This window comes from Drosophila bipectinata, chromosome 3L (assembly GCF_030179905.1).
Source record: "Drosophila bipectinata strain 14024-0381.07 chromosome 3L, DbipHiC1v2, whole genome shotgun sequence".
In the NCBI taxonomy this organism is placed as follows: Eukaryota; Metazoa; Arthropoda; class Insecta; order Diptera; family Drosophilidae; genus Drosophila; species Drosophila bipectinata.
In genome coordinates, this window is record NC_091738.1 from 21,693,060 (window position 1) to 21,720,700 (window position 27,641).

Below are 27,641 nucleotides of genomic sequence, written 5' to 3' on the forward strand. Positions count from 1 at the left end.
GTTTGCGTGTTAAATTATGGTCTCTCCCAGTCCGGTGGCTATAAATTACTTGGCCCCGACCACATATCGGTCGCCCCATTAAATTGTTTAACTAAACATGCAATCACAAAAATGTCAGGCGGCAGCCGGAGAGTGGGGCCCACAAATGCATAATTAAAATGCCAAAAGGAAACCAATTGTTGCTGCCACAAAACGAGTTCTCCCTTGCCTTTTTGTGTGTGAAATGTGTTAATTAAATTGTCACTCGCATTGTTCTACGCCCTGCTGAGGGCTGCCTGGTTGTTGTGCAATTACCATTTGTGGAATTTTAGAAGATGCAAGCTTAAATAACTCTTTATTCAACGAAGGTAGAATGCCAGACGTTGTTCCAGTTAAGTTGACAAAAGCCAGGAGCAAGCTGTAAGGTATGAGCTACCGAATCCGCTCGTGGATAAAAACAAATGTTAGCTTAATATTAAATCACAGACCCCAAAGCCAGCTCTGAATGCGGATAAAGTAAATCCCATCCAAATATGAGAGAAATGCATTCTCCGTTCCAGGAGTCTGATCAACTGGCGATGACATTAACATCAGCAATATAAACAGCGCGTGCAGCTGAAGTGTCGCCCCTTCCCGTGGCGCCCATTGCTAATGCAGGGAGCGTAGCATACAACTGCGCGCATCTTTTTCGGGGGAGGACTCACAGGACTGGGATGGGGATAAACTAAAATCAAGCTTGAAGATCAACAGCAAGCGCAAACACAAACAGCCAACTGAGCTGTGTGAACTTGTGTAAACAGGGCCCCGGAAGGAGGAGCAGGGTTCGGTTTTGGTTGCTTGGCTCGTTGGCTTTTGGGAGGTGCATTCGTTTTGGCCATCTCCCAAGCAACATGTTCTGTGAATGGATTTTGTTGCTCGCAAGCCGCCACAAAAGAATATAAATATTGGAAAATTGCAAGCTGTGGCAGGGCTGCACACAAAGTGCAGCATTGACAACGTTTTAATTGCATCTTGCATGTGAAATATGGAACTGGGACCTCGGAGTCCGAAGTCCGGACACACCACAGAGCCCGCACACTGGTCATAACTTTTGTGTGGGAAAAGGTGAATATTTTTCAGTGGAAATATGCACAGAGCAATTCGTATGGAAATGCGTGTCTGTCCTGTCATGTAAGGTGTCCAATAAAAGTTCTCCAAGCACAAGAAAGCCATCCCATCAGGGAACTGGGGTTGGGCGGTCAAAGTATCGTCCTAAAGCGTGTATTTAAATATACTTTCAGCCATACTATGTATGTCCCGTGTGCATTCAGTTCGGATTAGTTAGTTCTCGAGCACCTCTCCGGATCCGGTCCAATGAACATCTGCATATCTTCCCCAACGACTCGGCGAAGAGTGTTGCAAACACGCTGCGAAAAACAATTCCCCAAGCATTCTCGAGGCGCCCATTCAGCCCCTTTGAGCTCCTTTGTGTGCATATGCAACTTTGCAGCCTCTTAGCAAGAACAACACGGAAAGCTTTCTGATGAAAACAAGTGCGGAACAAAATAAAACAGGTCCCGGGGGTGCAACAAAAGTTTGAAGCATGCCCCTCTTCACGGGCGCACTCGGATCTCGGCCCGCTAATTACATACTCAGGTTTAAGCTAATATAGTTCTTTAATTAATTTTCTTCAGCTGTCAGCTTCAGATCCCCTTTCAGGCACTCCTTCCTAAAGCTGCAGCTGAAAATCAATTTCCAGACGATTTCCCAATATTCTTTGCCCCGAACCATAGAAAATGCATTGACAAAGCTTAAATGCAATTACTTGTGGTCTTTGAGTCGTGAAGAACAGGTAGTGAAGGTTAAGGCTAACAAGAGACTGAGCAGGCCATAAATGGGCAAGCGTCCTTGTGTAATCGGTCTTAACGTCATTGGCCAGGATTGACAAACGAGGCCAATTAGGACCCAACTTTGGGGCAAGTGAGGATAATTCTATTAAAAACAAATTAAAGCTCTAAACTATTTAGTAATTTTGTCCGAGCGTAGGCCATATTAGAGCATAATAAGCCATTCGTGTTATGGTTAACGCTTGATGGCCATAACTTATGGGCCTTCTAAGCAGGCGGGACGCTAAGCTCTAAATAACCATTGCCATATATCAAGTATACGCACGGTTGGCCGACTATTTGACTTTTGCTTTGTGTTGGCCGAAAAGTATTGGACGGACAGAGATGGCCAGATAGGGGCAGCACAATTGGCAAGACAAATTAACAACAAATGCCATAAATTACACAGTTCGATAAACGACCGGTCCAACTAGACTGCCCTTCACTCCAGAGTCAAGGGGGATTCTATTGTCGGCCGTAAGCACACTGGAGATAGGCACATATTATGCCCCGGAAGGCCTTTGCAGTTCGTGTGAGTGTCTCCGATTATATAGTCAAATATATGCAGATGAATTAATCTCGCAAATTGATGTCAGACAGCCTTTTGCAATGAGATTGTGCCTTGTCAGCCCTGCTGGACACGGATCCTGCCCAAGCAATGATCGTGTTAAATTGTGCTAGAAAACCATCAAAATTGAATTCTGCCATAACAAATTGCACAAACAAAGTGCCAGAGCCTTGGATAATTGCAGCTTGTTTACTTTGGCTTAAGGGGCCCATCCACAGGCGAGCATGTTCGACGAACATGTTCGCCTACTTCAATTTCATTTTCCCCACTAACTAGAGCCAACATTCGTGCGAACATCATTTTTCGATAAATTTTCAAACTATCAATATGTCAACGGACAACTATAGCGGCACTCTAATTGCACTTATGGCAATAAGTATTTGCCATAAATAATATTGCAAAATAATATTGCACTTTTTATTCATTTTTCTCTACCAAAAGGTTTTTTCAAACTGACGTTCGTGCCAACATTGCCATCCATTTACGAACATGTTGTTGCCAACATTGTCAAAATAGAACGATTTCAATTCCATTCGAACATTTTGACGAACCCAAAATTTGACAACGAACACTACCATCCACAGGAAAAATTTCGTCGAGCACAACATGTTCGTCGAACATGCTCGCCTGTGGATGGGCCCCTTTACAGTCCTCCTGCTCCAGTCCCGGGCCATGAATTATTCATGCAAATGCCCGACACGAATTTGCAGCCAAAAGTATTTAGTCACAAGCTGTCACATGTGATTGTGACGCATTCGACTGGGCCGGTCGCCTGTCCCCGGCAGTTGTCATTTGTGGCCAGAGTAAATAAATAAAACCAATCAAATGGCAATAAATCCATTGCGACACACAAAACGAGGGGTGGCCCGGCGAGGCGGCGGACTTAACGAGCAATATAATTTGAAAATAATTTTAGAAAAGCATGAACTAGTGTGACTGAAAAGCAGGAGGCAAATGAGCGCTTTTTAGCTAAAATTAAACTCACTTTGTCTTTTTTGAGAAATAGTTCCTAACAATCTCTGAGACATTGGCAACCTTCCATGATTTATTATGAAATATTAATTCTCACTACCGGATATCTCTGGTCGTGACACTCCAGCAGTCCTACGATCGATGGAAACAATATTATTTTTCACTGTCATTTTACTGCATAAATTAAAGAAATAAAATGGAACTTTCTTCCTTTGATAAGCCGCTTCTGGCAAAGTCTTGCCTCCGATTCCCCAAGGCCGCTAATTACAATAGAAAGGTGACCTGGCCGGGCCACCCACAGGGCTGTGCGCAATAATTATGGCAATTAAAAAGTTGAAATGATTTGTATGGAGGGAATTTGTTTTAGCCGATTTGATCAACCCCCAGGCGCCCACCGGCGGCTATTTACTCTTCGCTAGGGCTAGGGTCGCTCCATTCATTCCCCACAAAGTCCTGGCCGGGCGACGGCAAGGACAGCGTCGACGTCGTCACCGTCACCACTAATGGAATTAATTGGCGCTGTGTGTTGAATGCTAATAAAATCACTAAGCTCAACAACAAGAACTAACTGTGCGCAACAAATTAGACAAAACTTGAATGCTTTAATTAGATTACAGCCAAAGCGAAAGTGGCGGCAGAAGTTGCACTTTGTCGAAATTCTAAGAGTCCTGGCAGTCCTGCCAGCACTGCTGTTCGGCGAAAATAGTCAATTAGCATAAACCTCGAATGGATTATGAGTGGATTAAAATTAATGCTGCTGCGAGGGAAGCCTCTTCCTGCTTAATATATGTATTGTGCATGACTGGTTAAATAGCATTACCAAAGGTTAAAGGTTACCTAATTACGAATAAGCCTCTGCTAAAGGCTTAACATAATGCGTGACTTGTGATGGTGTTTGATTCCAAAGTTCCCTTGCAGAAGAGCCAGGAACACTTATCGGTAATGCAATTGACCGACTACCGGTTAGATAAAATGACAAAGGACCCATTGCAGCCGTGTCGCACATCTGGAACATACCGCTCAACAATGGGCCTCGCCCTCGTAGCCCTCTCGCTTCCGGGCTCTACTGTTCTCAGTGCTTCAGGACCAGCAAAAGGTGTCCGTAATTGTTTGTGAAACTTGTTGAAGGCTCCAATTATGATGATTTTATATAACATTCGTGTATTGGTGCAGAAAGTACAGAGATGTGGTTGGAAGATTTTCAAGGGGAGGCTTAGAGGATGAAGTATAAGAACTGAAGAGCCTTATAGTTATTACATAGTCACGTTAATCATAATTAGTTAAGATAGAAATTACAGTCTTTTATGAATGTTAAATATTAAAATCGATTACAAAACTGGAATTCCAAATCAGAATTATTAGGGAAGATATCACATTCGAGATAACCCCTAGAATATTGAATGGAATTGTTACCGAGCTGGACCCATCTCGAGGCTGGACTAAGCCCCTCTTTGCCTAAGCCTCTGGCATTTTCAAAGGCACAAGCCGACCGCAGCTCTACTTGCACTTTGCCACGACTCGGTTGGCTTCCGTGGGCGGGCATGGGCGTGGCTTGTATGCTTCTGGTGGGTGCTGGTTCCGTGTTGTTCAGCGCCGGTGCCTTGACTTGGCTTGGCTTTCATGTTGTTGCTGGGAAATGCTGGATAATTGGCGTAAATAGCAAAACAGCAAATTGCCATTAACTATTGGAAAAATGTTCGCATCGCTTGGCCCGACTTTGGCTTCGACTCCTCCTGCCGCTCCTGGTTCTACCCCTGCCCCGAGCTCCATGCCCCTGCCATCGAGTAGAGACACAGACCCTGGTGTGGGCGTATAATCAGAGGTGGAGGTGGCAACGGGGGGCGTGACTGCTGCTGATGGCGTTTGTGTTGTGTAGGTGTCGGTGATTACGCGAAATGCAATTAAAAATATTTAAGCTGCATGCAGCAGAGGCAGCAACAGCGGCTATAACAACAGCAACACTACAACCGATACTACAAAATGCCGAACCGTTTATTAAAGAGCCCGCCAAAGCTTAAATGGCCCAGCAGCTTTAAGCCTTTGCTTTTTCCGCATTCCCTGTGGCCAGATCTTTGCTGATTTTAAAGTTTTTCAACATTATTTTTAAGCTGCTGCGCTGTCCGGTGTCCTGTGCGGACGTGGATGTGGCTGTGCATGTTCATGAGCGCTTAACGCGATGCTTATTATGATGTTTCCACTGCTCGTAAAGAGGGATTTTAAAATCCCAACCCCTGGCGCTTTTTTCCTTCCGTTCTTTCGTTTTTTGCGCACTCAATGCAATGGCTATTAATTAACAAGGGATAGCGATTGTTTGCTTTTTTACACATGCCAGGCACGCAGATTAATAAAGTGATACAGAGGAGTGAGCACGGTGAGCATGTGAGAGGCAAATAGTGGGCAACAGGGATGGAGCAGGGCTGGCCAGGACGAAGGGCCTGCAACTAAGTTTGATGAAGGACTTCACTTGACTACGGAATGACCAAGCCATTCAATTATGGCTTCAAGGCGAAAGTTTGTAGTCATGGAAAACGAATGAAATCGAACCCCATCCCATTCCTTATCGAAAACTTTAGTTTCTATGTTAGAAGTAAGAATTTTCAACTATTAAATTATAAGATAAGCTTTGAAAAATAAAGAAAATACAAATCATAGCCTCCAATTATTGTCTTTTACTTTACTAGAAGAGTAACAAATTTTTGGATTTTTCATAGAATTAAAAAATACAATATTTTAAATTATAATTATAAAAATTATCAAAATTATTAAAATGTAGAAAATAAAAAACTTTTAACTCTAAATTTTACCATACTTTGAAATTTAATTCTGACCTGCTTCTTCTAATTTAAATACAATTTTTGTGAAGAGTGGATTTTATTTGTTCTTAATGAACATAATTTGCCCTGACCATTTATAGGCTATGATTTAATTACCGTATGTTATCAGTTCTTTAAGTACCATAGCTCGTAATTTGTTTCCCTAAGCAATTTTTCTCCATGAAAATTTTAATCTGCTATAATCAAAGTTATATAGTAAATCAACAATAATAGCATTTCCCACACTTTTTACACATGCTACTTATGGCCAATAGTAAAGGTTTTTTTTATAGAAAAAAAGCAAGCAAGTGCAGGAAAACCAAATCAGTTGCTTATCCTTCAGACATGGCATAGTTTAGCATAATATGATTCACTTTAATTCTGAATTCTAAACGAAATGGAAGCAAAGCCAGTTGAAGAAGGAAAACATTGCATAATTTGCGGCTCCGCCTCATCAGGCCGTAAGCGCATTTTAAGCATCCCCACCTGGTCGGAAGGCTCCGAAGTGCTCCTCCCCCAGGACATCATCCTCGAAGCTTACTCTGCAGTGTCTAGATTTGACTGGAGAAAGCCACAGGCTCAGCCTCAGGTTAGGGCTCATGGTTATTATGTTAATTTACATGTCTGATGGCCATAAAGCTGCGCACGACTGCGCCGCCCGTTTGAGTTGTGGGCGTGGGCTGCGGCGTGGGGCGTAGGGGGTGGCAGGTGCGACTAATGCATAAATTCTCTATAAACATATAGATTATGCAGAGCACACAAACACACTGGCACATCCACACACACACACAAATAATGCAAAGTTATGTGCAAGCCTATGCGAGGGGCTTTGTGTCCCACTGTACCCCACTATGTGCCCACCTCTCCACCTCCCTCGTGAATTGCATGAGCAGTCGCGCGTGTTTTATATGCCAAAACAAAATGTGTTTCTCGCATGCCTGGCCAACTCTTATTCACCTTTTCTCTCACGAACAGCCGAGCTGAATGCGTGAGTGGATCCTGCGATCGTGAGTGGCGGAGCCTCATAGCCTTCATATTGGAAGGTTCTTAATTCTAAGACAACAATATATAGGCTTATTTATTTATTTAATGCGTCCTTTTACATTTAAATTAATATTAATACAAAAATATGTATAGATATGAATGAAGTATAATGGCCAAAAATTCTAACATAATTTGCATTATTGATTGATCAGTTAAATACAAATTTTGAGTTACATTTAAGCTAATATATCTGAGTGTAGTAGAGTAATAGATCTATTAAAAATATCATATGAATGTAATGAATAAGTTTTTATTTTCTTTAAATAATGTATTTATTTTTTTTCTGCTGGCTTTGTAGATATACAGCTGGCTGTATACATATTTTAAAACAAATCAATCCTAAAGATTAAGCTAAAAATAAAATTTAAGTTAAAGAGACTAGTTCTTTTCTTTATTTTAGGTTTATTTTTTTGCTTTCGATCAGAAATGTTAGTCTGAATTTATGGGATGTAGAAGAATATAGACTGTTTAAAGTGAATTAAAATAAAAACAAGAAATCGAATTCGACTGATTAAATTAAAACACTTGGTAGTCAATAGTTACCAAAAACTGTAAAACACCTAAATTTTCAACTTCTCACGCATTTTAGTACCCTTGTTATTTATCACGCACCCGTCTCCAAATGAAACGTAAACGCAGCTGCAAAAGACATCATTTCCAGGGGAAGGCTCTGGGCTCCACCAAGTGGGGCACGTGTGAGCCCTACCCCCAGGTCGGCCCATAATTGAGCTGAAATAGTTTGCATAAAAATGCAAATTGTCACATATCCTGCACTTTTCTATTTAGCTTCGAACATTTGGAGGTAGCTCCTCCAGCCAGGGCCAAATTGTTGGCGGGCTTATCCTGCCAGCAAATCTCTTCCCGGGCAAATGAATGAGCGAGCGGGAAAATGTTGGCCAATTTGTTTTTAGCTGCCTATTTGAATGCGGGAAAATCGTTTGCCATTGCTCTGGTAGCTGCTAATGCGATTTGCAGGCGAACGTTGAATTAATTGAAATGCAGCCAAGCGCAGATGAAAGCTTTTGTGGCAGGAATGCGAAAGAACAGGCCCTGGCTGCCATCTGCAAAGTACTAGAAAATATTAAATACACCTCATGTTTCTTTTTCGTGTAAATGCCAAAACTGAATTAATTTAAAGTCTTGAAGAGGGAACAAGCATAAATCAGGGGCAGTGCTATGTTTGCTGTTCTTTGATTCATGAGTTAGAGTCCCACTGATTGTCAAATGGAAATGAGTTTAGGAAATTATTTGTGCATATAGTATTAAGAAAATGTCAAAGAAGCCAAGAACGGGCAAAAATGTTCAAAAGAGTAGCGGATTTAATAAGATAAATTTTTGATTCAAGCCTTTCCAAGCCAACGGCTTCCGAGAGCCCCGGAAGCCACCACACGATGGTAAACTATTTTCATTTTTATGAGATTTTATCTTATTTAATTTAAACATACTTTTTGTCCACTCCTGCTCCTGCTCCTGCCCGGCTGCCTTTGGTCCTGCCACTTACCCTGCGGCTGACATCGTCGGAGCTTTGTCCTTTGCTCGTTTCGCGCTGCAAACAATTTAAGGACAAAAGTTAGCCCAAGTATTAAAACTTTTCTAGTTTCTTGTTAGTTAAATAATAATGCGTAAAAGAATTCCAAAACGCAGCAGCCCCTGCGGCAGCAAATGCAATTAAATTGAGGCCGCACCTGCTGCCGAATTGGCCGCCTAAAGGGCAACGAATCCTGCCGCAATGCAACAAGGAGCCAACGACCACAAATCGAGCAAACTTTCCTCGCACACAATAAACCAAATTGGCAGGCTCAGACGGGAACTGCTTTCTTAGCCAAGACAGTCCCAATAAGGAATGATTTCCCTTTCAGTGGCTGGAATCCACATGGCGCCAGAGCCGACAAACCCGCCAACAAAATAAAACCCTTCGACCTTCAGTGTCTTTGGGTCCTCTCCCAGAGTCCTCTCCCGTCTGGACTTTGGGGATTTTTCCATTCGACTTTTGGCCCCGGGGCCGGGCCACAGACGAACATGTTTATATATTTTTATATATTTGGCTTTGTCCAGAAAATTTACGACTGAGACATGTTAATATGTGCGGATCATACGCAGCACTTTTAGTTCTGATTTATGCAAACTTATTTAAGCCCAACGAGATGATAAATTCAGCAACTTTATTCCTAGATTAAATAAAGTTTCCCCTATGCTGGGTAATTTATCTGGAAAATGTGTTAATAATCCCAAAGTACGCAAGGTAATCGCCAGGCTTAGTTTGTGGAAAATAAGAGCTTAGAAAAATTACTGAAATATTTGATATTCTCATATTCAGCTCAGTGTCAGAGCTAAGCTCAAATTAGAAATCCCCTGGGTTTAAGGCCCTTTTTGAAACTTGGTTTGCTGTTAAAACTGTTAACATAAATTGTCAAAAACTATTATTTGAGCCGTTATTTTTTTAAGGAGAGCCGTGTTTTAAAGTCGTTATATGAAAAGGAAGTCAAAAACTTTTATCAAAAAATTATGCGGGGTATCAACTCAGAGTTTACAAGGATATTTCCAACTGGCATGCAAACTATGTTCGCTATAACGCTTTCGCCCACGAAAGGACAAAAAAGGAGCCCTACCGACCACTAATTAAGTGGAGTGGAAAGTGAAGGGGCAACCAAATTGATGTGGTCATCATCATCTTTTATGGCCGCTTCGTTTCAGCTCGAATGGATGCGAATTCCCGAAATCGAGGACACCACATTCAAGGAAAATATTTAGTGTACTATACGCCGCTGCACCTTTATGTGCCCAAGATTTGGAAGTCACAGCCCGGAGAGGTCATTGATAAGCTCACATACTGTCAAACGCAAATATGCTAAGCAGATGAGGCGACCGGGTGGCCGGGCGACGGATGGGGGCATGGGCTGGGGAACCGACAATGAGGACCCTTGGCCCAGGACACGCCACGGAAGTTCCTGTCATACGCACACACACACAGGCACGGGCGGAGCAATCTTCGAGCGTTTGGTCAACTTCCGCCTTAGGGCAAGCGGAAGTGTGCCAAAAAGTCGACGTTGAACACTGTCAGCTAACGGAAAATAGAGAGGATACAGGATACAGGATACGGGGTGCAGGGTGCAGAAGAAGAAGGATAAAATTGTTACAAAGGTTACACCGGCTTAGGTTACCTCATATCATCACCTGGTTAAAGTTAGTCCTCTAATCATTTAGAATAGATAATATTTCCAATATAGAAAGGTTTTTACTAAAAGCCTAAGAATAATAGTGTAGCTAAGAGCTACAAATTGTCATTATTTAGTGCCCAAAGGTGAAGAAAAAAGATTTCTTGCAAGCAAAACCCATTTTATTTCCACATTCCCTAATCGCTCCACCAGCCAGGTCGAAAATTGTGCAAATGCAGCGGCCTTATCCTCCCACCAGAAGGAGTACATCCAGTTAGCGTCTCATAACTCACACGGCTCTGGTTATTAGCGTAATGCATCCCAGACGATTGTCGCGTCGGAAACTCAGAGAGAGAGGGGGAGGATCTCGGGGCTACAAAGGAGATTGCCTTGTCCATAAACCGCAACGTATGCCATGGAGCGCGAGGAGCATGCAGCACTGACAAATGGGCTCGGTTACTGGGCAGGTTCAGCAGCAAGTGTCTCGGTTTGCATTTGAAATTTATAATGCCGCCATAACTAAAGTCGGGTTAGCCGCACAATCTTCCCCTCTGAGTCCTCTGAAGACCAGCTTTGCGATTTGCACAGCGAAATTGCCATTATGAAAATGCTCAACGAACTGTGGCGTGAAGAACTATTCTGAAATTATAATACACCCTCGAGGTGGAGGAGCATCGGGCCCGAATAGAGTCTCGGCTGAATTACCGCGCACTTTGGAAATAAATCAACCCGCTCATACACCTCCGGCCAATAAAAATAGAAGAGGTAGCTGCGATCCAAGATCCCAGGCAAACTCCCACGTCCTGTTTATGATAACCGAAAGCGCAAAACAAATAAATATCCTCGATGTGCAACATAAAAACGTATTTACGATCCGGAAATAAATGACGAATTGCCGCATAATACTTGTTTGCGAAAACGGATAATCGAGTTGGGCCGAACCGCACTCGGCCAAGAGGCCCACATCAAACGGAGATGACTCGACAATCGAGATTTCTCCGGCGTCACTTTTAATAGGGCGGAGTAAGACTTAGATTCTGGAGATGAAGCCCCAGAACGAGCGCGTGCCAGATGACGTTAATGTGGCGATAAAAATGAGCCATAAATCGCATGATTGGGGAGAAAAAGTGAAGTCAAAAGGGACAGTCCCTCTGCCATGAACATTGTATTTTGTTTTCTTACTTTGTTAGCCATTAATGCTTTTTAATTGAATTTCTTAACAGTTGAAACAGTTTGTAAACAACTAATACGAGTGATGTCACCAGGGGCTTTCAGCAAAAGCTTTAACTCTTAAATATTACAAAAATGAATTTTATAATTCATTAAGCATTTGCCAACATCTAAGTAGTACTGCTGTGAACCCCTTTCTAGGTGCTTCATATTAAGCGAAATTATTAAATTATCAAAACATCCCGAAAAGCATTCCGGACATAAATATTCATGAAGGAGAAACTCGTCCAAAAGCAAAGGACATTTGCATGCTGATGCACTGAAGGAAAGGTTTCTAGTTCTTTTCTCCAGTTTTCATTTTTTAGAGCTGACTCACTGAACGGGCACATAAAAAGTCAACTGAGATCAGAGAGAAAATGCCAGCACCTAGCTCATATTACAACGTCCCTACGCATCAAATGACACGTTTTAGCACCAACAAAAATACGAAGGATACACAGGACTCACTTTCGTAGAGGCATCCACCATGACCACGGCAGTGTCAGGAGCTGAAGACGTGCATGAGGCCATTGTGTGATGCACTGAGAAACGCAGGCGGTCTTCTGCTCCTAATCCTGCTAGCATTCGTTTAGATTACAAAGGAAGTCCCGTCAACAGACTAACAATCATGACAATGTTCCAGGTAACTAAAATATTAAATTGGCACTTCGTAGCAGGAATACAAACATTTTACACTTTTTTTCCTGTGCTTTACAGACCCATCACCAGATCCTTCTATTGCAATTTCCACCGCACTGATGAGAGTGGAACGAGGAGCCAAGATGCCGCCGCGAGTGCACATGGACTATCAACCGCATTTTTACGTGCCACAGGAAGGGAGGACTGCCGGAATACTGAGCCCGAGCTAACCTTTAAACTCTTTAAGTTCAAGCCTCGTAGAAGACAATGACATACACACAGTTTTGTAGAAAGCAGCTCCCAATGCCAAAACTGCCAAACAAGCAATTACTTGCCAATAGGGTGACCAGATAGCTGAGGTGGGAAATACGGACACCGCCGTTTTGTCGTATCTAGAAACTCCTTTCGGAAAAATTGCAGGTGCAACCTGTTTTTTCGTTAAAAACGCGAAAAATACGGACATTTTACAAAAAATACGGACGAACGGACACAGAGCTGAAAATACGGACATGTCCGTATTAATACGGACGCCTGGTCACCCTACTTGCCAATATATTTGGATTCGACAAGCTCCAGCCAAACCCATTACACTTAACAACTTAACAAAATAGATTCAAAATAAAAACATCAAGGGTGAAAGCAGTATCTTTTTGAAAAATGGAAGAGCTCTTTATACTAGGAACTCCTTAAAGTTTAATACCCGGTATTCTTCAAAATCATATAAAGCAATGTATCTGATACTCTTAATCATAAGATTTTAAAGCTAGAAGTTTGTCAGTTGGCCATCTTCACTGTACCATCTTTCAAACTCCATTAAAGTTAAGTACACAAGGAGAATTTTTCGAATTCATTCTACTTTGACTAAGCCCCCCTAAGATCTTAAACTTGTTTTTCCACAAAAACTCGCCTCGATTCTTGTTACTTTTCATACCGTTCTCATTCACAATCCAAACTGCCACATCACTTCACTCTATCCAACGTCACTAATCCCATTTTTCACACCCCCATAGCCCGATTCCAACTAAACTCTTTCCATTTCGTGTTAGAGAAACATATTTCGAGGGCCGCCTCGCACCGCTCTCGGTGGGGCAGGCGTTGAAAATCTGCCCAATTCGTTTGCTTTGATTACGAGCTTGTTGCTGTTGATGCCAGGAGCTGCTAGAGACCCGTGACCAGGGCCCAAGTCCGCACCATGGCCAGAAAACACCTCCGAAGCCACAGACCTCAACTACCGAACTGGTCAGCATTTAGCCAACTATTTTTTCACACTCCCCGACACCAGGGCCCTCCCACCGGATAGACGGGTAGTCGGATAGTAGTCGGTGTACAGTCGCATATATCTGCTCTTTTGCGAGTGTTGCTCCTTTTTTGCCAGTCACTTTTAAATTAAGCAATTTGAAATGTTGACCAGGGAATCTTTCCTTTACTTCGCTTCCAGTCCAGACCGCAAAATGTTGGCCCACAACTTGTGTAGAGTGTCACGGGTTGTAATCGGTCGTTGTAGGTGGCTGTAACTTGGTTAGGAACAGCAGAACCACTGGCAATAGCCGTTAAGATAGCGTAACCGACATACGGAAGACAGGGGCCAGGACGCAGGGGGAGCAGGAGTATGAATCGTGTCGAAGGATGAGTCGATGGCCAACTAACTACAATTTTTTGATTGCCCGTGTTTTGTAAGCGCGCTGGCCATTTGCTTCGCCATCCCCACGAAGGTCCTTGTTGCGGAGGAGAGCTTTGGCCAGCTCAGCGCTGGCCCAACCATTTTAATTTCACTTTACGGTTTCCAAACACGAAATCCTTTTTGCCACTAGGTGTGTAGCCAGGACTCGTTTTTTATTGCCCAGCCCGCCCGCTCCCTTCGAGCGCTCCCTTCCCTTTAGAAGGCATGTTTGCTTGGTCCCCTGTTTGTGGGGTATTAAAAAGTGAAATGGTAGAGTCCGAACCCGAGAGGGACATAGAAGGATGCAAGTCATATATGTGTACAGAGGACCAGGGATGAGTGGGGGATTTGTGGGAGTGGCATGCGAGAGATCTAGGATTTGAACTGACATTGGGCGGCATGACTGAGATTCACCAAGATTGGTCTCGCCCCGAGTCTCGGTTAGGGTCGATTAGGTACAGCCTGGGTTACGCTACGGTTACCTAAGTCGAACTAACCTGGTTACAATTGTCTCTGAGGTAATTGAAAAGATTAATTCCGTCCCCGAAAATAGCTCCTAAATGCTTTAAAATCTTTTAATGACCCCTCCCGTCTAGAGATTATTCAAACTCATAATTATTGACTCTTTAAGGCATTCTTGGCTTTTATGTTGTTTTGAATGCTCCTTTAAAATGATTTAATCGGCTTGCGTTTGTGCCGTTTATGTTTATTGAGAATTAAATAGGCAATCACATACATCCTCCCGGAACAACAGCCAGGAGAAGTCCCATATGAAAGAAGCAGCCCGGGGCAGCAGGCAGCAGAACGGCAAATAAAATAAATAAACTCCGAAGGCAATCTCAATTGAAAGCGACAATATTGTTTTTAATGATTTTCATAGCCCAGACACAGAGCGCTGAAATCTTGGGGGGTGGAGAATCTTTTTATTTGGCTTTTTGGCTGCCGAAGGGAGCAGTGCCGGCAAAAAGCGAGGAAAACAAGCGGCAGGGAAAGAAAACAACACAAAGCATATGCGTGGGTGGTGTGGATGGGGATGTGGGGGAATGGGTGTCCCAGCCAGCTACAGAGCTACAAAGGCCATGGAAAATCAACAAGGAAAAGGGAAATTCAAGATGGGGAAGTGGTCTCGGAATATTTTCCGGATTGCGTGCCATGGAAATCTTTTGAGCAAACGCCAGCTTGGGATAACAATGCAGTGTTCATGGCCATTTTGTGCATTAGGTAATTAGATTGTGTCCCAAGTATAGATTGAAAATTTGAATCTTAAAGGTTCAAAAAGGAAAATGTATAAATTGAATCTGATTGAAATACAGATCATAGCCAATATCCTTTTTAAGTTTTGTTCATTGAATTCAAATCATGTCTGATATCTTTTCGATCGTTACAATTATTTTGTGGACCCTGAGAACTGGCCAAATCAGTGCAGAATCATCCCAGAACAGAACTAGTGACCACAGCAAAGTTTACGGGGTAAACAAGAAGTCAAAGATTGGTGATTGAGCAGTTCAAAGTTTCTTGGCCAAAGTTGCGCTTAAGAAATCAAAGTAACTTTCCTCACTATTGGAAACTCCCCCTTGCAATCGCCGGGGGCTGTACATCTATATGTGTACTTTTTTCATCAACTGCTATACTACAGTTATTGGAAACTTTTGCTCAACCGGGAAACTTGCCAGTTCAACAGAAATAAACAACAAACAACTGACCAGCTGCCTGCGACCAGGACTAGTTAATACACTAAGTTGAAAGTAAGTTGAGCCTGGTATATCGAAATTTGAGGCATGCAGGATAGCTTTTCCTCGGCAAACTTTACAAAAATAACTAAAAAGTAAGACACTTAATTGAAAGAATGGATCTAGGGATGCCCAAGTTTTTTGGTAACTAATTCCTGTCATCTTTAAGGGAGTCCGCCCTCTTAAAGAGTTATTTTTTTTTTCAAACAGTTACGTCCTTTTAAGAAAAATGATACAAAAATTTTATTTATTCATCTACCATCCGTAAGTTATTCGCCCTAAGAGTATCCACCAGCCTTCATCGGTGGATCCCAGCTCTTTGGGGCCTCCAGTGTAGCCAAGGGACAATGGCCAAATCATGCGTATTATTTATACCCGACCGGGACAACAACCACACCGCCTACAAATTGCAGTTCACGACAACGAAATGGGCTCGATGGGATGATGGGCTTGACTTCGTCCTTGGAGCGGGAAATAGAAGTGCCTTGGCACCAACCAGGCCATCTGGAACAGCAGGCAGCTGCACTGGTTTAATTAAAAAACTTTCGTTGTAGACTTTGTTAGTCCTTCTTCAGGGGACTACGATTGGGTAACCCGTTTCGATGACTTCCTTGGTTTGATCGTCCGAATCGGCTTAAAAGCGGTGTGCGGCCCGATGAGCAGCTTGCTCTTCTGCACAGTGTACTCCAGGGTCTCATCGCTCTGGTGCCACTCATCGGAGGCGAAGAAGACGAACCCCGCGCGCTCCGCCTTGTGGTAGGCTGCAATAGGGCCGCGGGTGCCGAACGGGTAGAAGAGCGGCCTGGGGCGGTCGTTGTCGATGATGGAGAGGATGGGCGAGAAGATGCGCCAGATCTCGCACTGCTCGTCGGTGCGCATGAAGAACGAATGGTTTCCGGAGAAGACGTCGAGCAACATGCTGGCAAGGCTGGTCGGGACACGGGGCCCCCTATCGTCCACCCGCAGGCTCAGCTCCGACTCCCGCAGGCAAAGATCTTCGCCGGGCCGCTTCAGTCGCATCCGCATGAAGACCTCCTCGAAGGGATGCATTCGCAGGACTAGCTCGTTGCGCACGTTTGAGCTGTCGCTGTGGAAGGAGTCGCAGTCGGTGGCCTTGTACTGGACCCTAACCTCGATCTTGGTGTCGTTGAGGGCCCGGCCAGCGCGCAGGATGAAGGGCACTCCTGCCCAACGTTGGGTCTTCATCTGCAGTACGATCATGGCGAAGGTCGGTGTGAAGGAGTCCTTGGGTATATAATAGTGCTCCGTGTAGCCGCACTTTTCTGGATCCGACTCAACCCCATTGTTCTTGTACTGGGCTATGATCACATCGCCCATGTTGGGGGTCAGGATGTCACGTAGAACCTTCAGGCGCTCGATGCGCAAATCCTCGGGATCGTTGGAGTATGGCTGGTCCATCGTTAGCATGGCCATCATCTGCACCATGTGGTTCGTCATAACGTCGCGGATTATGCCGAACTGGTTGAAGTACTCTGCTCGGCTGGCCGACACTGGATCCGTAGACTTCACCGTTATCATCACGGCCGCCACGTGGCGGTTGTTGAGGGTCTCGCCCCACAGGTAGTTTGAGTACCGCAGGGCAATGAAGTTCTGCATCACCTGCTTGCTCATCAGGTGGTCCATCAGAAAGATCTGCGACTCCTTGAAACAGTTGCACAGTGCCGACTGAAACGACCGAAACGTAACGTCGTCGCGGGCAAAGGGCTTCTCCACCACGACTCGGTTCCAGCCCGTGGTCGAGGTGCACTTCCTGCTTACATTGAGGGTCACCTGGTCAAAGACGGCGAGCGGTATGGATAGGTAAAAAATCCGGTTCGCCACTGTCTGATTATGTTTAACCTCGTGGGTGGCCATCAGCTTGGCCAAAGCCTCATAGCACTCGGGCTTGTCGTACTCGCCCTGGACGCAATGCACGTTCATCCAGAAGCTGTTGTACTTCGTGGGGTCTCGGTTCTTGTCCAGATTCATATACGGAATCAGCTGCAAACGGTAGGTCTTTGTCTGCAGAGGCGTGCGGCAGAACGTGTATATTCTGGTCCCCTGAGGGAGCCGGTTGTCTCGGTAAATACTCCACAGCAGCGGAAAAATCTTCTGCATGGCCAGCTTTCCGGAGGCCCCGAACACCACGACGGAATAGGCGGTTTCATTGTTAAGGTCGATGGGCAACATTTCGTAGGATTATTTTCAATTTTGACAGCTTGACCCAGAAAGGAAAAACAAATTTTGGTTGAAAGGTGGCTCTACGAAAGTAGAAAGGAAGATTTACTGATAAACCAATAAATATTAAATCATCTGGAATATGTTAGGTATCTCTGAGGGAGGTAATCCACGGGATGACGAAACTACACCAAAACAAGAAAGGAAACCTAACTTTGGGCGGAGCCAAAAATGGGATATAGTTGGCCGATCCTTTTGAGAATATCATAATATAACCAAATTATCCAACAACTCTCTCACTCTAAACACACCAAAGTTACATATAGCATTTCCGATCAATCAGTTATATGGTAGCTATAGGATATAGTCGGTCGATCCGACTTATATACTGCGTGCAAAAGAATAAAGGGTATGTGCAAAGTTCCAAGAAGTCGACATCTTTAAAACGACATCTTTCCTCCATTTATTATAGTTCTATTATAATACCTACTTTCTGATTTCATATTATAGTTATTAGATAAAATGTCGAAAGCTCTAAATACATTTATAAGTTTAGCCGTCAAAGTAAATCAATTAAATAAATTTTTTTATTTCATAATTTTTTACGATAACCCTGACTCAAGTATGGACATATATTTTAGTTTCACCTATCACTTAAAGCAATTCTTAGAAGCATGTTTTGAAGTACACATGCTTGGCATGTGCTTTAATTTTTCTCAAAGGGCTTTGAGTTCTGCCAAATAAAATGTTTTTCACCAAAGCAGTGATGCTAAAAGGCAGAGCCCGGCAGGAGGCAGAACGGATGCTGGACCAGGGAAGCAGCTTGAAACCAGAACCGGGCAAAGAAGCCTCGAGTTCCACACGAATCTCTAGCCGGGGATGCTGTTGCATCCGTTTGACCGGCAATTCAAATTCAATCATTACCAATGCCCTGAGCCACCTTTGAGTGCCAACAGAGGAGCCAAATCCTTTTGGGATTGGCATTTCCACCACCTTCACACATGCGAAGGCAGCTAATAGTCAGACGCTCCAATTGCACTTATCCGCCACCCTTGATGCTGCCAGGGCATCATTCAATTCCGTGTGTGAAAAGTGCATTCGAGAAGAAGGAATTCCTCCTTTTAGCCATCAGAGATGGATTCCAAGACACAATCTAAAGAACACGACCGAAACTGAAATCCCCATTCCCTGCTTAGGTGAAATACTTTTCCCCATCTTTATTGTGCCCTTAAGGTAATTTTGCAGGTTACTTCTAGAAGTAACCGGCCTAGGCCGGAGCCGCCGTGGTCGCCGCAGTCGAATCCGCCACAGTTGAACCCGCCGCCGCCGTTGTTCCTCCTCCTGCCGCTGTTGTACCGCCAGGCGTTGTCTTTGCGGGGGTTTTGACGCCCTTAACGCACTTCTTCAACTTGGCGTTCCATTTCAGCGGTGCCTTACACTTGCCTTTCGGGGCTTTTTTTGCTTCCGAAAAACTGCAAACTAGCAATAATATTGTGATGATGCACAAGCTCACCAGGAAGATCTTCATAGCTGTGCCGAGTCGGAAATATTAAGCAGAGCTTGGCAATAACACGTAGTATAAGTATACCTATATAAACTAATAGCAAAGATTATAAAGTACATAGATGGGACATCAGGGCCCAAAACGGTCAACTTTTTGCGTCGAGCTTGTTGGTGAGGGGGGAACGCACATGCACACGATTCTATTTTTAGAACTCTTTCCATGTATCCGTCAACAAAAATGTGAACCTATGTGTGTATGTGTGACTGCTCGCACGACGGAGTAAAAATGTTTTGGCTTCCAAATTTCAATTTCAATTTCTCGTTTCTGTTTCCGATGCGCCGATGTGGTAGTTTGTAGAACAAATAGTATTTTTGATCGCCGCAGATCGAGACAGGATGGTAGCGTAATGCAAAGAGTAGCTACTCTATGTGTAATTTTTCTGTGTTCAAATCCTCGTAAGGACTTTGAACTTTTTCTTTCTTTTATAATTATTATTATTTTTTTTTCTTTAATTGTAATATTTTTCTTTAATTTTACAATTGTAAAATTGTTTAATTCTTCATTATGTCTGGCTAATAAAATTTCAAGGGAGTCCTTCCGGCATTTTGTCATCAGACACGTCCGTCACTTATTTTTACTTTAATTGTTTTAGAATGCAATTAAAAATAATAATAATAACGTAAAAATTAAAAGTAAAAAAAAAAATATATAAAAATAAAAGTAAATATAAAAAGAATCATAAAACTAAAACTTTATCAAAATCGAAACAACCGTCCGCTAATGAAGTCGAACCCAGGACCCCATGAAAAAGGATCGCGCACTATCCATCTAGGCTACCCTCGAAGTTGATTTTATGATACTTAAAATTGGTATTAGAGGAGGCGCTAGAATCCATACCAAAAACAGAGCTGACGAGTAAGGATAGTAAAAGATATTTCTGATCTCTTTACTCTTACATTGGTTCGATTACAACGTTTCAAACTTTCATCGTTCCAAAGATGTTACGATCTAAAAATAGAATTCTCTCTCTCCCTATCTCATCTGCCAGCCGTTTGTCGTGGAACCCGCTCTCAAATGTTTTCATTATTACAGCGGGTTCCACGACGGAAAAAATGAAAACATTTGAGAGCGGGTTCCACGACGCGGCCTGCCAAAGTGCCGTAGAACCCGCACTTATAGACATTTTTACAGCGGGTTCCACTACGAACTGAGACGATGTTAAGGTGATTTTACAATTTTGTATTTTTTTTATTGGATTATAAATTTAGGAAAACACATTAAAATAATAAAACAATAATATAAATAGATTTAAAATTAAAAAAAAATGGATGTCCCGAGCCTGGTTTGAACTCATTTTACTTTGCACACCAGCCAAGCACTCTACCACTCGGCTATTCCTCATTCGCTGTCTCGCGAAAAATTTCTCAAACTTAACTTGTCGCGCAATGGAACCCGCTCGTTCCAGCGGGTTCCACTGCTGGAACCCGCCATAGAAAATTTTTCTTTGTATGAGATGTCCCATCTATGTACTGTATAATCTTTGCTAATAGGTTTATATTACAAATCGCAAAAGTGTAGCCAATGGTGTTAGAGTAGTCACATATTACGGTACTTATTAGTGCTTATTTCATGGAAATGCATGACAATGCATTTAAGCTCCGTTTTAGAGTTTTGATTCAAGATTAAATGGATTTTGGGAACACTTTTTGTTATAAAAAAAGCCACTTAGCTAAAGAAAACCATATTTTGTTCCTCGATTTTATTGACAAGGTGATTCCCAGTATCCCCCCATGTTTTTTTCTTGAAAAAAAAATATAGATTTAATACTAATATAGAGATTGGTGCTCATTTATTTCAGCGATATCGATGACGTACTGAGAATTACCTATTCCATGAAATCTATTCATTTATTTGTGACTATATAAATAAATGTTTACCTTTTCTTTATAAATACATATAAATGTTACATCTATTGAACTATCTATTTATTTATTTAATGTAAACAATGTCCTTTTCACTTTCTTTGACAGCCCATTCCACTGCCCAGCTACGTGATTGCGAAACTCGTTTTCATCGAATCAAAGATTAGTCGCCAGGAGACGGAAGCAAAGTCCTTCCTACTCTTAGCTTCATGTGTCTGCTGTTGCCACTGGCTTTGCTAATTGGCTTTGTTTGCGAACAAACCCTAAGCACCCTTGACACAAAAACGTCTTACGAATGTTAGCTTGGATCAAAGATTATACAGTACATAGATGGGACATCTCATACAAAGAAAAATTTTCTATGGCGGGTTCCAGCAGTGGAACCCGCTGGAACGAGCGGGTTCCATTGCGCGACAAGTTAAGTTTGAGAAATTTTTCGCGAGACAGCGAATGAGGAATAGCCGAGTGGTAGAGTGCTTGGCTGGTGTGCAAAGTAAAATGAGTTCAAACCAGGCTCGGGACATCCATTTTTTTTTAATTTTAAATCTATTTATATTATTGTTTTATTATTTTAATGTGTTTTCCTAAATTTATAATCCAATAAAAAAAATACAAAATTGTAAAATCACCTTAACATCGTCTCAGTTCGTAGTGGAACCCGCTGTAAAAATGTCTATAAGTGCGGGTTCTACGGCACTTTGGCAGGCCGCGTCGTGGAACCCGCTCTCAAATGTTTTCATTTTTTCCGTCGTGGAACCCGCTGTAATAATGAAAACATTTGAGAGCGGGTTCCACGACAAACGGCTGGCAGATGAGATAGGGAGAGAGAGAATTCTATTTTTAGATCGTAACATCTTTGGAACGATGAAAGTTTGAAACGTTGTAATCGAACCAATGTAAGAGTAAAGAGATCAGAAATATCTTTTACTATCCTTACTCGTCAGCTCTGTTTTTGGTATGGATTCTAGCGCCTCCTCTAATACCAATTTTAAGTATCATAAAATCAACTTCGAGGGTAGCCTAGATGGATAGTGCGCGATCCTTTTTCATGGGGTCCTGGGTTCGACTTCATTAGCGGACGGTTGTTTCGATTTTGATAAAGTTTTAGTTTTATGATTCTTTTTATATTTACTTTTATTTTTATATATTTTTTTTTTTACTTTTAATTTTTACGTTATTATTATTATTTTTAATTGCATTCTAAAACAATTAAAGTAAAAATAAGTGACGGACGTGTCTGATGACAAAATGCCGGAAGGACTCCCTTGAAATTTTATTAGCCAGACATAATGAAGAATTAAACAATTTTACAATTGTAAAATTAAAGAAAAATATTACAATTAAAGAAAAAAAAATAATAATAATTATAAAAGAAAGAAAAAGTTCAAAGTCCTTACGAGGATTTGAACACAGAAAAATTACACATAGAGTAGCTACTCTTTGCATTACGCTACCATCCTGTCTCGATCTGCGGCGATCAAAAATACTATTTGTTCTACAAACTACCACATCGGCGCATCGGAAACAGAAACGAGAAATTGAAATTGAAATTTGGAAGCCAAAACATTTTTACTCCGTCGTGCGAGCAGTCACACATACACACATAGGTTCACATTTTTGTTGACGGATACATGGAAAGAGTTCTAAAAATAGAATCGTGTGCATGTGCGTTCCCCCCTCACCAACAAGCTCGACGCAAAAAGTTGACCGTTTTGGGCCCTGATGTCCCATCTATGTACTTTATAATCTTTGCTTGGATATATCCATTCTAGCCATTCCAGGCACACCTGGCGTATACTTGTTATTCTGCCATAATCATGGAGGAGCATTGGTCAAGAGTGCTTGTATTTACAACTAATTGAGGTCGAAGTCTTGCATTTGCATAAGCCTAGTCCCTCTCAATGGACAGATATCCCCTGGATACATTCCATTCTGTGTGTGTTGAACCTAAGGATTAATTGGCCATAGTCGTAATCGGAATAATCGGAAGGTAAATCAACATAAAAGCGTGATGATGAATGAATGAGGTTATTAAGAGCATTGTTGGCTAGTAAATCACATAGAGACTAATATATTGTTTAATATTTAAGGGTTATTGTACTGCCAATTCGTATAAATCATCTGGCGAAACGATGGCCGAAAAAATTTTTGTTTCAGCATACCAAGCATTCTTCTGCTTATTATAATATATGGTGGGACCTAAACCTAAACTAATGATTTTACTTATGAATCACAAGGCCTTATTTTGATCCATTCAGCATCCCACAAAACTCATTTCTACCCTCATTTCTTATTGGCTTCTGCGGAGGTCGTCGCATAGGCGCCTCTTGAAAGTCAATTTCAATCAGCAAACAATGGAATTTTCTAGGCCAGAACATAAACACAAACACAAAAGTGGTCAATGAGCCCGAAATGGGAAGAGCACCGGATGGATGACCTAGGCAAACTAGCTAGGAGAGGCTGGAGAAGGATGCTGAAAGACGGAGCAGCCGAGGCCGGAACTTTGCCAACGATTTATGCACAGTCTAAGCATTTTAAACACATGCATAAATCACAAACACACAGGAACTGAGGAAGTAGAATGAAATATTTGGCAAACAGTTGCTTAAAGCCAAACTTTTAAATGACCAAATGAATAGGTGGGGACCGGATCGGGGCTGGGACCTGGGAACTTCCTCTACTGCTCCGATGATGTGTGACAGTTTGTGGCAAATTGAAAAGGCAGGCAGCCCGGGCGAAAGTCAAGAAGACGGACTTGGACACACCATTAAGCTCATAATTGCCACATGGAGATAGGGGCTGGATCCAGGGGCTGGACTGAGGCACCCGGAACATGTGCCATCTGCTACGAGTTTATTGTGGTTTATTCGCTTTCATTTACTTTCACTTGGCTCACATAAAATTTAATTAAATTGTTTTATTGCATCGAGGCCAAATGGAATTCCTTTGGCCAACTGCCATCAAATCCGGCATCTCCGCCCCAAACAAGACGCACAAAGAAGCCAAAAGAAAGAAATCCCTGTTCGCATAATTAAAGGGAGCCAAGCCGCCACTGCGAGGTCAACATTTTTGTGGCCAATCTTTTATGAGATTCCGCAGCCACAAAAGCGGATTCCGTTGCTCCCACTTATCAAATGAAGCAGGATTTGTTTGCATCGGAATCCCGCCATTTGTTTGTCACTCACGCGGGCCCCGAGCTCTCAAGAATTAAGAACTCCCTTCAAAAGCGATTCTCGGATGATACTATTGACAGGTAAAACCATGGTACAAGCCATGGCTGTTTAAAAATGTATGGCTGTAGGAGGTACTTTAAAAAAAAAATAATATCCTTGAAGCCCATCAGGATTGTTAAAGTAATTAATTTGTGGGATAATTTAAAATTCCAACCCGCAGGTTGGCAGTTGACAGCTGACCTTTTAATAGACAGTTGACCTTTGTACATCCAGAGTTCGGGTCAGCTTAAGTTTCCGGGAAAAATTATTGGGAAAGGTTAGTGAGCGGTGGCCCACTTAGAGTCGAAAAATCAATAAATAGCAGAACATTGATTATGGTGAGCGGAAGGAGTTAAGTAATGGAATAGGCCAACAGTTCGGTTTGCCATCATTTGGCCCATTATCCCTCGGGCGGAGAAAGTTACGGGCCGAGAGCTGCTGACAGGCAGTTGTGTGGCACACTTTTGGGCGCAAAGCACACAACGGCACACAAAGGGGCAAAGTGAAAGAAACTCATTGGCATATCTACATATTTCTGGTTCAATGCATTGCCAGAACCCTCGCAGGCTAAAAGCGAGGCAGCCCAAAACACAAAACAGCAAACAAGCAGGCAGCCAACTCTGCGGCGATTATGCAGTGAAAAAGAGCATCCTGGAGGGTAAATGGGACAAAGGATACAGGGAATCGCAAGGGGGCTGGTGGCTGCGGGCTGGGGAGAGGGCGAGGGCGAGGGAAATCCTCCGCAGGGCTGGCACACCGAAAGTATTCCGAAAGATGCCAATTCATTTGTGCCATAAACAAACAACAAACACAATCGGGATCCAGCAACAATAAAACAGACGCAAGATACCGCATACATGCTCTCGGATGAGGACGGGGATAAAGAATGCATATGCATACTCGTATAAACCGTGTGCATTGGCCAACTATCGATCCGGGCCATTGTAATTTGCTACTTTTCCATTTTCTATTTTTTCATCTCGCAAATAAATCATATTCGTGGGGACGGCTAGTTGAAGTACAAAGCCACATAAATTATTCATGGCCCGAAGGATGAAATTAAGGAAATGTTGAAATCAATTTGGGACAATAATTGAGTTTTCCATGGAATGCTGAAAAAGATTCATTTATTTTTTCTTTGAGATACCTTACTTATTAAAATATGAAAAGTAATTGCTTTTAAAGAGAGATTGGGTTATAAAAGAGCTTTCCTTTTGCCTCATATGCCCAATTTTCGAGTCCAGGTTTCGAATTGCAGTGGGACCAGGACTCTCCATGTCATTTGCTTTTTGTCACTGATGTCGATGTGTATGCGTGTGTAGGATAATTCGATGCGGCATGCAACTGCTGAAACTTTAATTGACACCGACCGGGGCAGGCCAGAGCCACAGCACTGGGACTTGGACTATATCCTGTTGGTCAAATGGGAAAAAAAAGGTGGCAGCTCACATTAGCTGGGCAGAACTTTTCATCTTTCAGGCTGACTCTCCAGGATAATTGAGTTTTCAGAAGCACCAAGGCAATAATTTGAGCAGCAGCCTCAACAAACAATTATTGTTGTAACCTAGAGCCAAATAAAATGGAGCATCCAACAACAACACACGTCTGACCTGCAGGTCATGCAACCATGAATGTCAGATGTGAATTGTCACTTTTGTAGCTTCCTTGGATATAAGAGCTTTTTGCCACCCAAGCCAAACAAAATTGGAGACCCAAAGATGAAAATCACACAAAAACAACATGAAACTGAAGGTTTCCTGCAGAAATGTGTCTTTTAGAAGAAATGGCCAAGTTGCAGCGCCATAATTTATGGAAATGATTACTGGAACTTCTGCCTTCGCTTGAAATCATATTCAACTGCCTAAACGTTTGCAAATTATGAATATATGAATACAGTAAAGTAATTGAACTTTGAGTATTTCACAAAAATATGGAGAACTTTGTTATAATATTATAGTAAAAAATATGCGCAAATCTCAGATAGGTACGATACAACCAGAATTTTTAGAAACATTAAATAAAATTCTTTTAAGGTGAAAAACAGTCATGTCTTAACAAAAAGAGAAAAAAGTAACTCATTTTATAAATGAATAGATTTTTATTGAACCTTAAACCCTTTTTAGGGTTTTATCAACATAATAATATATTACTCAATTATGTTCTTATTATTTAGGTAAATACTCAAACAACAGTGGACTTATAACCAAAAGTGGAAAAATGGCCAGTCCTATGAAACATGTTCAATACTTACACATTAAAAAAAAGATTATAACAGATGATGAAAATGTGTTAGTATTTCGGAAAAGCAATTTAAAAATAATTCAAATATTTTTGTTAAGTGGTAAATTTATTAAAAATTTATTATTAGACATCAATATTACATAGGCTCTTAAGGATGTAGTCTCATGTTCCGGCCTATTTTTTAGAGGTTATTTCAAAAAATTTTTTTTGTAATAAAAAATAATGCGATCGTTTCAATTTTCACATATGTTTTTATAGGCATCATAAACTATTTGAAAATATTTTGTTTAATTTATTCTTGTGTAGTTTAATACACTTTATAGCATGCCAAAGTATGCATATAAAAAAAAAAGGTAGGTCCCTGGCGCAGGTGATTTCGACTGCTAGAGTCATCCGAAACAAAAAATTAGAATAGATTATTGTTTTGTAAGCTTATGGCTCTGTCCCGTACTAGAATGAAATATTTTCATCAATAAACAACAAAATGGCGAACACACAAAAAAAAAAATTTAAAAAAATAAAAAAAATTTATCTTTAATTGATAAAAAAAAAACTAATCATTAAAAATAAATGATTCTAGTACGGGACAGAGCTGTTACTTTTTAGAACAACATATCCAAATTTCAGCTAGATCGGTACCATAGAATTTTGTGAATCACCTGCGCCGCACACAAAAATGTCGTTCCGAGAAAAACGCGTTTAAAGTATAGACGCTACCGAGAAACTCATACTTTTCGGTGTAGGCGCGCTCTTGATTATGGGCTGTATCTCTGTCATTATTTGATATTTTTATTTGAAACTTCAACAGTACATTCTTAATAAAAAATACTATCGAAATATGTGAAAAAAAAAAATCGATTTTTTCAACCTCACACATGAGACTACATCCTTAAGTGACTAGAAGCCATGTTTCAGGCATCAACCATTTTGGCGGAGTTTAATGCCATTTC

The 27,641-nt window shown here is 41.9% G+C and overlaps 2 protein-coding genes and 1 long non-coding RNA gene across 12 annotated transcripts in view; 1 reads left to right on the plus strand and 2 right to left on the minus strand.

Moving 5' to 3' along the window:
- The window catches only part of LOC138926290 (uncharacterized), a 60,122-nt gene extending 45,440 nt beyond the window's left edge, over window positions 1-14,682 (minus strand). Inside the window, exons 1-3 of one of the 10 annotated variants that reach the window (XR_011442764.1) lie at window positions 13,176-14,682; window positions 8,687-8,787; window positions 7,267-8,302 (exon numbers count right to left, since the gene is read on the minus strand). Coding sequence is in view for 5 of the 10 variants with exons in the window: in XM_070279951.1 (XP_070136052.1) it covers window positions 8,201-8,302; window positions 8,743-8,787; window positions 12,074-12,190 (264 nt within the window). In the remaining 5 variants the exon portion in view is untranslated. Of the gene's footprint in view, window positions 1-7,266; window positions 8,313-8,686; window positions 8,788-12,073; window positions 12,201-12,292; window positions 12,413-13,175 lie in introns of those variants that run through there. The other 9 variants (XR_011442763.1, XR_011442762.1, XR_011442761.1 and 6 more) reach the window with 9 other exon arrangements.
- A 1,167-nt stretch (window positions 14,683-15,849) lies between these two features.
- On the minus strand, window positions 15,850-17,888 carry LOC108129092 (glucose-6-phosphate 1-dehydrogenase). Its single transcript, XM_017247016.3, has one exon. The coding sequence runs from the start codon at window positions 17,822-17,824 to the stop codon at window positions 16,214-16,216; it is 1,611 nt and encodes a 536-aa protein (XP_017102505.2). The 5' UTR covers window positions 17,825-17,888; the 3' UTR covers window positions 15,850-16,213.
- A 3,143-nt stretch (window positions 17,889-21,031) lies between these two features.
- Window positions 21,032-21,863, plus strand: LOC138926378 (uncharacterized). The gene is made up of 2 exons (XR_011442869.1): window positions 21,032-21,086; window positions 21,347-21,863. It is a non-coding gene; the product is annotated as an uncharacterized lncRNA (long non-coding RNA).
- The last annotated feature ends 5,778 nt before the right edge of the window (window positions 21,864-27,641 follow it).

Excerpts from the sequence above, each read along its gene's own strand:
- LOC108129092 (XM_017247016.3), bottom strand. The coding sequence starts at position 17,824 with ATGTTGCCCATCGACCTTAACAATGAAACCGCCTATTCCGTCGTGGTG.